Source organism: Astyanax mexicanus, unplaced genomic scaffold, assembly GCF_023375975.1.
Source record: "Astyanax mexicanus isolate ESR-SI-001 unplaced genomic scaffold, AstMex3_surface scaffold_40, whole genome shotgun sequence".
NCBI lineage: Eukaryota > Metazoa > Chordata > Actinopteri > Characiformes > Acestrorhamphidae > Astyanax > Astyanax mexicanus.
Window position 1 is genome coordinate 179,114 of NW_026040050.1, and position 15,370 is coordinate 194,483.

The 15,370-nt window shown below is 38.2% G+C and overlaps 1 protein-coding gene across 1 annotated transcript; it reads right to left on the reverse strand.

Moving 5' to 3' along the window:
• Positions 1-383: 383 nt before the first annotated feature.
• Positions 384-2,873, reverse strand: LOC103021700 (ribonuclease P protein subunit p25-like protein). Its single transcript, XM_007242261.4, has 2 exons — positions 2,366-2,873; positions 384-2,253 (listed from the first exon to the last, which is right to left on the reverse strand). Exon 2 carries the CDS (start codon positions 1,908-1,910, stop codon positions 1,230-1,232), a length of 681 nt encoding a protein of 226 aa, XP_007242323.1. The 5' UTR covers positions 1,911-2,253; positions 2,366-2,873; the 3' UTR covers positions 384-1,229.
• Between the last annotated feature and the right edge of the window lie 12,497 nt (positions 2,874-15,370).

Genomic DNA, 15,370 nt, shown 5'->3' on the forward strand with positions numbered 1-15,370 from the left:
TTGAATATTACTGTTATGTTTTAAAAATCTGATATTTCCAAGACTAGTGTTTTTATGTTAAAGTCATAGTAATTGTATTATACAGAATTTATCAGTATAAACAGTCACCAAAATACAGTATAAGGTGAGATTGATCCCCAAGAACATGCACTAAATGAGAAATCATTATTTCTGCTAAAATGGGTAAAAAGGGAAATTAAAAAAGGTTTGTGTGTGTGTGCATCTGCACATCTATGTCAACAACTAGTGCAACTTAAAGTAGCTGAATACATTCATTACAACGGGTGTCCTCAACCGTTTATATTTATGACAGCAATGTTCATACAGTGTGTATCATTACTGTCATGCAGAAACCTCCAAACTGTTGGACTAACAGCATGAGATTATTCTAACCTCCAGTGGAAGTTAATGTAAAAAAAGATTTTATTCTTTTGGAGCATTTCTATTGGTCCATTCATCATGTCATTTTAACACAAGGTAAAAACACAAAATTACTAGAAAACATAAATAAATTAAACAGATGATGATAAAAAAAAAATGTGGCATTGACATAGTCTACCTTACAATTACCCAATGTGTCTAATATCCAATATAGTAAGAATAATGTTTTTGTAAGGTTAAGAGTGAAGCTACAGTACTCATCAAGCAAATAAGTATCATTTAACTTTCTGCTTTAGTGCAATAAGAATGTTCAGAGTCCATTAAATCAGTTTTAAACAGGAATATGAATGCATTTCTGTTCAATTGTACTGGAAAAGAAACACAGAGAAAAAACATGAAGCAGAAACTGAGGGATGAGGACATTGTGTTGTGCTGAATTTACTTTGTATTTTGTTTATTATGAGTGAAGCCATTTGTGGCTTGGCTACAAATGAAGCCATCAACCTCTTTAAAAGGTTTATCAGGTTATAGCAGTAATGGAGCACTCCTCAAGGTTGTGCATTCACAGTGTCACAGCAGTACGTGTGATTAGAATAACTGATCTAGACCAAATAGAAACGTAGTTCTGGTGCTCAACTCCATGACTGACTTTTGAGGCTTGAGGAACTCTTGAATGGTATGTTTATAAGAGGAGGAGATTTAAACTTTACTGTACATTAATATGAATAGTTTTGAACAGTTTTCTACTGTTAGCTGTTTTATGGAACACAATAGAATTCACAGTGGAGTGAAAAAAAAAAACATGGATTAAAAAGATCTTAAAAAACAAAACCATTGTTCAAACGTGTTCAAAGAGTGACCCCACCTTGAGGACAGAATCGTTTCGAATGTGTTTCACTGATATTGTTCTTAAACGGTCTTTTCTCTCCTGGCTGTAGCACGTCCGCACCACCCCTCTCCTCCCACAGAGCGTACTGGGTCTCAGGGGGCTGGTATCCTGGTTCCAGTGGGTCCAGAGGGTCCTTGGAGAGAAGGATACTGATGGAGGGCACGGTCCTGTGGACGGTCATCTCTGACTCGCCTCCCTCCTGACTCTCCCAAACCTCCTGCACGCCTTTGTACTGTAGTTTGGTGAGCTGGTACAGACCGCCCACTTTTCTCTTCATGATTTCAGCACAGGTGATGGTTTTGGTGACAGCTCGACCCGAACCTGCGAACACCACCTGCCGTAGCCCGGCCCGGCCGCTGTCGCCAGACTCGCTCTGCATCCGGGCCATGGCGAAACCCATCAGGTTGCGGATCTTGCTGCCTTCCTTGACTCTCATCTCCAGGATGCCGGGCAGCACACCTGGAAACGGACTTGGGCTGTCCTCCTCCGTACGAAGAACCTTCTTAAAGCCAGCTGCAAGACCCTGTTTCAGTGCTGTGCTGGGGGAAGGCAGAGGCTTAGGGGCAAGCAGAGCGCTGGAGATGTGGTCAGCAGGAGCTTTCTCACCCTTAAAGGTGACACACTCGTCTCTCAGATCCATAAGAACGTGCCTCTGTGTCCCCCTGGAGCATTAACTAGCCCAAATGAGTCTCTGGAAAAATGCTGGCTGCAGTAAGTGCCCGCAGCACACAGACACTGCAATCATTCCTTCATTTTAAACGCCTAAATTACTCACAATCCAGCCGGCTCACACTTACTTTGCCACCGTTCGCGCGGTCATTTCTGTCCCATAAAATGAACAATCTAGCTTAATTGTAGGTCTTCATCGTGGGCATTAATGTTCAGGCTGGGGAGGCATAAAAGGCTGAAAGCCTCGTCCAAGAAATATTATCCAGTCAGTTAGGCTTTGATTGAAACCATCTCACGCTGCGTCTCATGGAGAGCTGAAACAAAACGTCAAAACAGACGGCAAATATATAATGATATAAAGTAGTAAACAGAGGCAGAATTGAATGATAAGGCCTTAACCTTAACCACAATAAAAGAAACCATTACCTCCGCTTTTGAGATGTGGAGAGAAGTTAACAAAGGCACACAACTCATGGTGTGATCTTCAGATTAACTTTCTGGTGGGTCTTCCCTCAAACCTGAGCACGGAGAAGCAGAACACCTCACATCTTTGGTGATATTTTGTTCAAGAGGCAACTTTGGTCAAGAAGGAACTTCTTTTTTTTCTTTCTCCTCTTCTGTTCTTCTGATGGTCTGTTTGTCTGTCTGGTCTTCTGCACTGCTCTTTCTTTTACGTGGAAGCCTCATAAGCCAGCCAGCTCTGTTGGTTGTATCCTTTGCCTTCTTAGTTCTCTTGATTTAGCTCGAGCTCTCCTGGAACACGTGCTGATTACCTTCTTCTTTCAGGCGAGCTGAAGCGCAGGAGTGTGTGCTGTGTTTCTCTTCAGAGATGCTGAGGAGAGCAGTGCCGGTGTGTCAGTGGATGTGGGGGGAGTGTCTGTGTGGGTTAGTGGGTGAGACGCAGGGGGCTGGCTATGGACCGAAACATCTCAGCCTTCTTAAAGGTGCAGCGGCGTCCTCTGGGTACCAGAAAAAAAGGAAATGTCTTTCAGCACTTAATCCCCGCAGCTTAAAACACGTGGGCTGCTCCTTTAAGAACAAAAGCGCCGGTTCGAGCAACTTGTGTCAATCTATTTAGAGGACGTTCCCGTGCATGTGCTCGATGTACATGACTCATTAACCCGCAGCTCCGAAATAGGGAGTCAGTCAAGCTTGTAAAAAGGCATTTTCAGCGGGTGAAACAATGAATGAAATTAGCTCGCTTCTAATTGAAAACATCCTTCACAGCACTGCTGAAAGTCAGGGGCATCAAATTGCACTGTACTTAGCCTTTCATCCTCATAGATGTTGTGCACATTATTATGTGCATAATGGTGGTGTTAATGTTCTCAGCACAGAGGCAATGAAATCTCCTCAGGAAAGTGTTTGGTCTTATTGAGCACAAGATACTGCTAACTGCTTTAATATGATTAAAAAACTCATTTAACTACAAATAATGCTGAACACAGTATAATGCCTATGAATTTTAGGTTGAACTCATTACATTACAGCTGGTATCAGTAGAGCATCACAGCACAACCGATTAGCTGGTATACGTATATATGACATTAACTATATTTCAATAGAAGATTCAATAGAATGTCCTGCAGTCATTAGCTCTAATACCAGAAGGGATAATGCATTTTATATTATGTGTGTTTAACCCACTGTCATGAGTTCTGAGTATTGAATACAAACACAGAACAATCAGGATGTAAGTCCCCCCCAGACAGTGCTCTATAAGATCAGGAAGTGTTATCTCAGTGCCCTGATTTCTGGGATATTGTACAGCTCCCTCCAAAAGAACTGATACAGTGAGGCCAATCCCATTATTTTTCTTGTGAATCTTTTTTTTTTTATAATTTTATTTCAAATTTTTCCTATTTTCTCCCCAATTTACACGGCCAGTTACCCAACTAACTCATTAGGACTCCCCCTATCACTAGTAATGCCCCAACACACCAGGAGGGTGAAGACTAGCACATGCTTCCTCTGATACATGTGAAGTCAGACTCCACCTCTTTTTGAGCTGCTGCTGATGCAGTATTACAGAGCAGCATCACAGCGTACTCGGAGGAAAGCACAGCGACTCGGCTCCGGTACATCAGCTCACAGATGCCCTGTGCTGCAGACATCACCCTAGGAGTGATGTGGGGAGAGAGCGCCATCTACCCACCCGGAGGGAGCAGGGCCAGTTGTGCTCCCTCTGAGCGCCGGCGGCTTGATGGAAAAGATGGTTCAAACCTGCGACCTCCCGCTCATAGTGGCCGCGCTTTAGACTGCTGGACCACTCAGCGCCTTTCTTGTAAATCTGACTGAAAACATTTGAGTGTGACATTAAAGGATGAATATGAATATAAACATGGCAGACTTTTGTGCTGTGTATTTTGAATCTGTAAAGATGATTGTACCCACGCTTTTTTTTCCTTTCTTTCACATTCATCCTTTCTACTTGTCTGTTGCTCCCCACCCCCTTGTTTTAAAAGTCTGTTTGAAAATTGTTTTTTGATTACACAAATTAACCCATTTCTGTTACATTGATTTTGTAATCAATAAATAGCGCTGATTGTCTACCTTCAGTTTTAGATTTGGCTTTTGCCTGTGCAGACTGTGCATTTAAAGAAGAGTAACCAGTGTTAAAACCAGACGGCTGTCTATGGGTGAAAAACAAGCAGTTGTAAAGCTGACAGAAGGTGAAAAATTAATCAGAGCCAATCCAAAAATCAGAGCCAATCCACACATAGCCAGAACAACAGTTTGGAATGTCCTAAAGAAGAACGTCGTTACTGGTGTACTAAATAACATCAGCAAAAAACCTAAAGAGGGCAGGAGTGAAGATATCACAATCTACTGTTCACAGAATATTCATGAACAAAAATACAGAGGCTTCAGATAAAAAAACTATCATTAGCTAAACAGATAGGGAGGCCAGGCTAGAGTGTGCAATGAAGTACAGAGACATGCCTGTGGCCTGATTATGGACTAAGGATACACAGATTAAGCTTTACCAGTTTACAAAAAAAGGCTAAAGTTTAGAAAAAGTATCTTCTCATGATCTCATAATCCCACACTGTAAAATGTGATAAGTTGATCTTACTTTAAAAAAAAAATAGGAAACCAGTTGCCTTGAAAAAGTTAAGCAATTATAACTGTTATTTTCAAGTTAAGTTCACTTTATGCTTGCTATTTAAGTGTACTCAAATCATATTTAAATCTACACAGTTTACTTGAGTTGTTTCTACTTTAAATAGCCTGTAAATGCAAGTTGTTGTTTTTTTCAGTGTGTAAAACCCGATAAGTTGACTATATTCAAAACTTTTGTTGTAACCGATTACCTAATAAATTTTAAGTTCATGTAATATATTTTTTAAGTACAGTGAACTTAACAAATACATATACATATATTTAAAATTCATATTTTCCTGAACTTGTATTTAGTCTTCTTTCTGGTTCCATTTAACAATTTTTAAATACTCATAGAAAAGTAGATGAAAGAGAAGCGTAAAGAATTAAAAGTACTGAGAGCACAGCGAGAACACAGAGTTACTGCAGCTCAGTAAATGATACTCATTCTACAGCTACAACACAGAGAACAAGTATTTAATTATAAGATGTGATCTTCAAGTTTACCTAACCTAGCCTGGGAGGAATCACTACACACTGATGGTGAGTGCTAGTCAGAAACTGTTGGACACACCCAGTATGCAAATCGATTGTGACAGAAGCCAATTGCAACAGACTAAACTCAGTTATTATAAGTTGGTTCAACTCAAAAATCTCTGTTTAAGTGTATATGTGCCCACAAATGTTCATCTAACTCAAAATAGTTGAGTAATGTTTAGAAATCTCCAATTTTATGTAAAACAGACTAAATTTATTTGAGTTCAAACAACTTCTGGGTTTACAGAGTAGAATTTGCAGTGAAGTACAGAAACAAGCCTGTGGCCTGATTATGGACTAAGGATACAAATATTAAGCTTTACCAGTTTGAGGAAAAGGCTAATGTTTGGAAAAAGGATCGGCTCAAGACAATGACCCAAAACTCAGTTTATCTGTTGCAGTTACTTGCTCACAATAAAAATGGGTGGGTTCAGATAAAGGGTGGTATTTTCCCAACTGAAACTAACTTAAATAAAAGCTGAAATGTTGATATTTCTCAGTCTACAGCAAAAAATAACAATACTTTTGGAGAGAATTGTATATAATATGCCGACAATAAGCAGGGATGTGTGAGAATCTTGCTACAGGAGAGGTGGGATGTATGTATGCCATAGCTTTATCACACTATAAAACAAGAACATTGTAATTTGTTTGTTTGTGATTGTGTTTCAGTCCTCTCTGGATCCTCTCAGTGTCCCCTCAGTGCAGTGTGTGATTGGCAGGCTAAAGAGATTGGAGCTGAGTTGGCTTTTAGCATTGTCTTTCCAAAATGAAGCCGTTACAGTTTGGGTACCTCTGCTGGCAAATAGCAGTATGATCTATAACTCTGTGTTTCTGTTTCTATGGCCAAAAAAATATTTATTTATCCATTTCTGTTTTATTTTAAAAGAGAGGGAATATTGTAAGAGTTCAAACTCAGTAAAGGATCTAAAACCGAGCAAACAGGATAATCAGAAGTAAAGATGTAAATTGTGGTCAAGAAAAACAAAGCCAGGGTCATGATAATAGATCAGTAATAAATTGATGTAATAAGGCTCAGAGCCTAGAAAACATAAATGGAGGCTAAGATTTGGAGCAAGTCTAAGGTGTAGAGCTTCTTAAAAATCAAGTGAGTTTGGATTTAGATATAAGGGGAGGAGCCGGTGATTAGATCTGGCTGTAAAGTGGGTGAGGTGAAGTCTGTGGGCTGACACCTTCAGGTAACTAGCCAGCTAGTTTGTTCATCACAGCAATTATAATTTATAATTTCTTAAAACTTTATTAACTTAATTTCTTGTCATGTTGTGCTATCAGTCACTTAAACAAATACTCACTAAGTCTGATTTTAGCAAAAAAAAAAAAAAAAAAAGAAAAGCTAAATCTCATGGAATCTCATGGTCATTGAGCTGTAAAATAATATAATATTATTGTTTTTAAATAAGTTTTAAAATAGTAGTAGGTAGGACAAAAATGCTCAATGATCATACCACTTTATTTATTACCAGAGGTGGGAGCTAGTTGCAAATATAAAGTAATTTTCAAGTCTTAATCCACGAGTCAAGGTGATACCTACAAGTTAATCGGTCTCCATATAATATTTGACCTGCTGCTCAAATTGTACATAACATGCAATCATTTCAGTACTGTAAAAGACTCATACAGCTCTGTAAAATGCCTGTGTGGGCATTGGATTAGGAAAGATGATCAATTAGCTGAATTTCTTGAAAAATAATCAGACTTAAATTGGCAGGTGACAACGTCATTAACCTTTACACTAGAGTTGGGCGGTTTATCGGTATTCAAATATTTGAAATCTATCTCCAAACGAGTATGGTATTTCATAAATATGACAGTATTTATGCTCTGTGTTTATATATATATGCCAGAATAGCTCATTCCTGTAGTGAAGTCCCCTGATTAACTGTGTAAAACAGGTTTTAATGGTCAGACTGATAGTGTTAAATGTATGACTGGGTTTAATGTGTGTGCAGAGTTAACTTGTGTTCACTCTGTACACAAACTGAACTCTGCATTTGATTATTTGATGGTATTAAAGCCACGTAAACACAAGATGCAAATCACGGTTTTGACATGGTATGATGGTGTGAAAACAGTGGATACCCCCCAACCCTAATTTGCAGCTTCCCAGGACAGAACAGGCAACACTTCTGCTGGTGTGTGTATTTACCGTGTTTGTGTGCTGCTGTTACCTGAGCAGACAGCTGCAGTCTAGAGTCACTTTCTGGAGGACAGCTGGGTTAGTCAGCACAGGTGATGGACAGGTGGTTAAATGGGTAAAGGCAGACCACTGAACCTGAAACAATGAGCTGTCTGAAAAAAGAAAGAGAGAGAGACACAGAGTGAAAGAGAGAGAGAGAGAGAGATGATATAGTAGAGAAATAGTTATTTTTTTGTTTATTTAAATGCTCAATAGTAGTATAAAGCTAGTGAGTACTCATACAGATTTATATTTACAGTTTTTCTCGCATTTCCCACATCAGAATTAAATGTCTCAAAACCAGTTGTTTACTCTGCACATCATCTAAGTCACTTATATATAGTCAATTAGATACACATTTGTGCCATTTCTCTTTTTTTACACATAGCAAATTATTTCATACAACTGTCTCCAAAATGATAAATCACTGTCCTGTAGATCACAATATATTATACTGCGCTGAACTGTCTTACCCACCAGAACAGCTAGACATTAGTTCACTGCATTAATCTTTACATTCAATTCAGTTACATGTCTCCTAAATTGAGGACTAACTAAAGTTCTCCTTTATGCTCAGTGGAACTAAAAAAAAAGGATAATGGATGTATAAACAAGCAGGTAGTCATAATGTTATGCTTGATTGGTGTATAATGATATACAGTACAGTAAGTGATCTGTGCACTATTGCTGTGATTTTAGAAACTAACATCTGATATGTATACAGAACTGTATTGTATTCAGAATAAAAATGAATGTAATTTATAAAAGTCATGTTGTATATTCTGGAATGTAACATAATGGAAGTGGAATGAAGTAAAACATATATCTGGAAACACAATGTGCTAACAGTCCTGTTCTGTGTCCAATTTATTGCAGTCAGACTCTCATAAACAGTAATGTGTTATTTTGCATCACTCTAAAAAGTGATTTTATGTTTTAGTCAGGAGAACTAATATTATTAAGTTGAGTGAATTTACCGACCAGCACAACTCAATAAAATGAGTTCAGAGAACTTCAACCTGAAAACTTAAAGATGTTTGTTGAGCCACTGAACAAAATGTGATTTTAACCAACTTTTAGTAAACTACAAAATGTGTCAATGCTCTTTCTAGATGGTTGGTTCATACAGCTTTCCTATAGGCTCCTGGCACCATATATTTGCATATAGGGGGTGTGGCCTCTGCCTTACCTACCATCTCTGTGTTGTCTGTTTGCCAAAGCTACCTTATCCTGGGCGTGTATTAGTGTATTATGTATGGTTGATTTGCCAGGTCTCAGTGTTGTAGAGCTGTAAGAGCAAATTGCCTTTATTCCATGTTTTTAGTGCTCACAGTGTGTTGTTTTAGGACTGCAGTGATATGCTGTGAGTAATGGCACTTCTTTTAAAAACATGCTAATTGTTGAGAATGAAACAAAAGTTATTTATGTTGAATAAACTTATAATTATATATATTTAAAACTTAACTTAGTCAAAGAAAAACTTACTTGAATGAGATAAGTTGAGCCAATAAATAGTATATTTAAATATAGGCATTCCTTCCCACAGTGGACAGCAGAGCAGTGGGTGGTATCCTACATTCATGCACTAAAAATATTTATTGGCTCAATTTAACTGAATCAAGTCATCATTTTGCTTTGACTCAGTTAAGTTTAAAATATATATGATTTTAAGTTTATTCAACTTAACTGAGACAAGGCTAGATGATAACTTGAATCAGTTTATTAAGCTTAATAGAGTTTTGTTCACACAATAATAGTGTAGGTTTATATATGTATATATATTTTTATTTTATTTTATTTTGAAGAGTGATGTTCTTTATTGCATTAATTCTGTCTAAAACCAAGGCAAAAGCTGAAAGGAGGAAAGAAGCTTATAGACAGAGCTGAACACAAAATATTTTCTATTAAAAATATCAAGAACAAACAGTGTGGCAAAAAAATTTAATATTGTGAGACTCTGATTGACTGTAATTTAATTATTTGTAATTTAACATGTAATATGTATTGTATATAAAGTCCACCAGAAGCATGATGGGAAATGATCATGGGAAAGAATCTAGTTCTAGTCTTGCAGTTAGTGAGTCTTTGTAAAATCTTAGCCTGTGAGTAAAAAGTCTGTGACGAGTCTTTAGATGTTAAAAGTCTTTTCAGAGTCTTTTAAAAGTCTTGTAGTGTATGGACAGCTTAAAAAACTGAGTCTTGAAAACGTAATTAATTTGAGGCAAAAAAATTAGCTCAAATGATTTGACTAGACTTAACTTATCAGGGTTTACAGTGTGTCTCACAGGTCAGTGCAGTGTTCTTTACGATCCACATTTAGGCCTATCTTTTCTTTTTATCACGTGTCATTATTATCTGCAATATACTAGAATAGTATAGTGCAGTGAAAAAAGGCTTAAATGACTCTTTATATTGTTATATTTAATTGATTGTTAGTAAATATTACAGATGTAATATTTCAGCTACTGTGCCAGACTTCTGTATTGTTACCTAGTTAAGTGCTCTTTGTCCAGAGCAGGAAATACAGCAACAAACCTTTTTGTTTATTCCAACAACAGACAGCAAAGTGGGGTGTGCGGGGGGTCGGTGTGTGTGTGGCAGAGTGATCATTCGGCTGTTTGGGAAAAATTACCCTCATCATTCATAAAGAGATGCACAGCTGCCTGCGGGGAACCAGCGATGTTACTGCATTGCATTATAAACTCTCTTTCTCTCTTTCTTTCTCTCTCTCTCTCTCTCTCTCTCTCTCTCTCTCTCTCTCTCTCTCTCTCTCTCTCTCTCGCTTGCTCTCTGACAAGTAAATGGATAATACCACATTGCTTTTGCAGCATGTTTTCTACAGTCTGACAGAATTAATTTGCGCGAGAAAGCTTTAGAGTGATACAAGAGTCGAGGGAGGCTTTCAGAAAAAGAACGCACAGGCTATAAAGTGTGAGTGGAGAAAGTATTTACTATTGTATTTCCATTATTAGAGCACACCCTCTCATCACAGTTCAACAGCATTGACAACCAGGCCTGTTTTTTTTTTACATTAAGTGAACCAAACACATTAGTCAGACTGATTATGAATGTGTGTGTTAGATAGAGCCAATTTCAGCACCATGGAGAGCATCAAATCAACACGCAACTGGCTGCTCATTTAGGTCAGTCAAATGCATGAAGCTGTAAAATTGCTTATTATTTCATGCAGCAAAAGTGAGACAATTGTCTCTCCCCACCGAGAAGCCTTTAATAATTCAGTCTGTGATGAGTAAACCTACACAACCACTCAGGTTATCTGCACTATTAAAAGTTTAACCATCCCTCCCTCACTTTGGAAAGTCACTCTTTTGTATTACTGCTATTGTACAGAACTGGAAAAAGGCTGGCTTTGCTCAAGCGTGATACTCCAACCATTTATTTATTCATTTTCTGAAAGGTCTCATTTACATATTCCCAAATATATACAGTTTCAAACACATTCAGTAAATGTGCCAAAATATGGAATTAAAATATATAATTTATAAAACAACAGACAAAGGATAGAACCCAGTGGAAAGCACTGGCTTGTTTTTACCGATAAGACACCCAATGAAACCCAAACGCAATTGGGAGAAAAGCTAAAAACTAACTGGTTTTTATCTCTTTAGCTTGTCTGTAGGAAGACACAATAACACTATACAGTATCTTACAAAAGTGAGTATACCCTTACATTTTTGTAAATATTTTATTATATATTTTTATGGGACACCACTGAAGATATGACACTTTCATACAATGTAAAGTAGTCAGTTTACAGCTTATATAACTGTGTAAATTAGCTTTACCCTCAAATTACATGTCAAAACTGCAATAAAGTGAGTGCATCCCCAAGTGAAAATGGACAAATTGTGCCCAGTTAGCCATTTCCCTCACTGGTGTCATGTGACTCAATTACTGTTACAAAGCTTTTAAGGTGTGAATGGGGAGCAGGTAAGTTAAATTTGGTGCTTTGGGTTCAATTCTCCCATACTGGCCACTTGAATTTCAACATGGCACTTCTTGACAAATAACTTTCTAAAGATGAAACAGAAATGTTGCTCTCGAAAAAAAGACAGAGCCTAAAACAATTTTTTTATAGTGGATTGCAAAAATGGGTTCCACATTCAGTGTTATTTCCAGGAATCGGCTTCAAAAAATAGATGTATGAGTGCTGCCAGCATTGCTGCAGAGGTTAAGGAACTGGAAGGTCAGCCTGCAGTGCTTAGACCATACTCCACATACTGCATTAACTCTATCTGCATGGCACTGTTCAAGAAGGATTCTTCTTCTGAAGATGATGCACAAGAAAACCCACAGTTTGCTGACCAAAAGGTTTTTCTCACCATTTCTTAAATGTCAGTGTGTAGAAGTGACATTACAGTTCACTGCAGTAATTAACCTGTGGTGTCTGTTACTGACAAGAGATAGTGAATTTACACTGAGCATAATAATCCAGTTTACATGGTTACAGTTACAGTATGGAGCAGGATGTACTGTATTTATTCATAGAAGTACTTCATACAAAATTACATCTTTACTAAAATTACACAAGTTAAATCGTTAGGATATTATGATTATAATAAGTTCATTAATGCTATTTGTTCTAGACTAAAATTGAGGTAGCAATTTATCTTTTGTTTGGGTTTTGTACCCAATATTTTAATTTAATATTACATAACCTGAACAACTGAGACTCACTAACATATGGTAAAGTTTACTCTGTCATGATGAATGGACAGTGTACAGTACCAGTCAAGAGTTTGGACACACATTTAATATTTTTATTTTTTCTCCTAAATTGAAAATGGAACACATACAGAATCATGTAGTAACTTAATTAAGAGTTAAACAAACCAAAGCATTTAAGTGCTCTTATCTCTACTTGTGGTTTCTGAGGCTGGTAATGCTGATGAACATATCCTGTACAACAGAAGAAACTCTTGCTCCTTCATTCCTGGGGCGGTCCTGATGAGTGCCAGTTTTATCATAACGTTTTTGTTGGTCTTTGTGACTGCATCAAAACTTTTAAAGTTCTTGAAATGTTTTGGATTGACTGACCTTCATTTCCCTAAAGTCATTTTTTTTCTTTACTTATTTGAGTAGTTCTTGCTTCTCATAATCTGGATAAGAACATTACTCAAATGTTCATTATTCACTGTATACCTGTAACTCTACCTCTTCACTACTTTACAACTGATGCTCTCAAACACATTAAGGCTACCTTTGACATTACCAGGCTGAAGTGACGCAAATCAGATTTTTTGCTCAACGTGGCTCAGATTAGATTTTTTTTCATGGCTGTGTGAACATGCCAAATCTGATTTTTTCAGTCACTTTCATATGTAGTCATAAATCAGACACATATCTGATCCATGGAAATGCGACATGAACGTGAACAGTCAAATCTAAATTCATGCGTCTTTTTGCTTTAACGCATGAGCTACGTGCTTCTCTCTTGTACCCACACATCTCTTGGTGCAGCTGTGCAGCTATAGCTACAAAAACAGCAAAAGCAAACCGCCCGGCCTTTTTTCACCTCCTCAACCCGAGCATGAACTTCAGACCAGCTGTTTATCAGATACATTCTCCTTTATAAAGCTACGAGTCTCTCGTCTCTCAAATATGAGGGTTTTTGATGTTGGTGAAGAAGGAGAAGTTTATACACGTTTCAATGTGCAGCATGTGAGACATTTCAGTGACAGATTCGTTCACATTACACACAGATACAGCTCACTTACATTTACAGTGAATGTGAACCATCAAGATCTGATCTAAGCAAAAAATCGGATTTGGGCAATGTGGCTTGTAATGTAAACGCAGCCTAAGAGACAAGAAATTCAAGTAATTAATTAATTGAGTTCAACACAGCTGTTAACTGAAAGCCTGAATTCCATGTGACTCTAACTTATAAAACTGACTGATAAAATCCAGCCAAGATGTGTAAAACTGTCTCTATCTAAACAAGAGGTGCTGCTTTTTACTAAATAATTCCATATGTTTTTCTTCATAGTTTGGATGACATTAGTATTTAGTACAAATGCAGAAAAAAATGTAAATAATAAAAACACTGAATTTAAGGTGTTCAAATTTTTGACTTGTACTATATATATAAACTTTGGAATTTGTTCTGAAAGTATTTGTCCTGTCTCTTAAAAAAATAAACACGGTAGTCTCATACGCTGTCTTGTGGATCGGTGGTAGGTAGGTAGGTGTGTATAACTGCAGCACTTAGAGGAAATGGTTTGGGAGAAGAGTCTGAGCAAACAATACCTTTAACCACAAACAGACAAGGAGCATTTATCACCAGCCTGTCTGACAGCAGCACGCAACATCTGTGTGTGTGTGTGTGTGTGTCTGTGTGTGTGTTCTAGGTGGGTGTATGGGAGTGTGTGTGTGTGTGTGTGTCTGTGTGTGTTCTAGGTGGGTGTATGGGAGTGTGTGTGTGTGTATGTGTGTGTGTGTGTGTGTGTGCTTAGGTGTGTGTGTGTGTGTGTGTGTTTAGGTGGGTGTATGGGAGTGTGTGTGTGTGTGTGTGTGTGTGTGTTCTAGGTGGGTGTATGGGAGTGTGTGTGTGTGTGTGTGTTTAGGTGGGTGTATGGGAGTGGGTGTGTGTGTGTGTGTTTAGGTGGGTGTATGGGAGTGTGTGTGTGTGTTTAGGTGGGTGTATGGGAGTGGGTGTGTGTGTGTGTCATTCATTGTCTGTTCCTCAAGGGCAAATAAAATTGTGAGAATACACCAGGCGACAAATATCGATAATCATTCTCCCATCCAGCCTTTTCCCCTTCCAGGCCTTTATGAGCCTCTGTGGCAATTTCAGTGACGGGAGCAGAGTGGAGGGAGCAGGGAGAAGGATGGGTGGAGCGAGAAAAGGAGAAAAAGAGATGGAAAGAGGGGATGGCCTGGAGCAGGAGGGGCATAATTAACATTCCATAACTCCTGCAACACCTTTCCCTCCCTCCCTTCCTCTTTCTCTCTCTGTCTTTCTCTTCCTACTGGTTGACACTGCAATGCAGATGTGAGCATCATACCCTAGCAAAGAAAACTTTCCGTCAGAGAGAGAGAGAGAGAGAGAGAGATTGAATAAGAGAAAGAGAGAGACACACTGAGAGAGACCAATAGAGAGAGACAGACTTAGAGATACAGACAGACTGAAAGAGTAAGGGAGAGAGAGACAGAGAGGGACATACTGAGAGAGAGAAAGAGAGACAGACTAAGAGATACAGACAGACTGAAAGAGAGAGAAAGAGACAGAGAGAGAAAGAAAGACAGACTGAGAGAAAAAGAGAGAGAGACAGACTGAGAGATACAGACAGACTGAAAAAATAAGGGAGAGAGAGACAGACGGAGAGAGAAAGAGTGACAGATTAAGAGATAGGCAGACTGAAAGAGAGAAAGACAGAATGAGAGATAGAGAGACAGACTGAAAGAGATTAAGAGAAAGAGAGAGAAAAAAGAGACAGACTGGGAGATACAGACAGACTAAAAGAGAGAGAAAGAGAGAGAGATTAAATAAGAGAAAAAGAGAGACAGACTGAGAGAGAAAAAAGAGAGACAGACTGAGAGATACAGACAGACTAAAAGAGAGAGAGAGATTA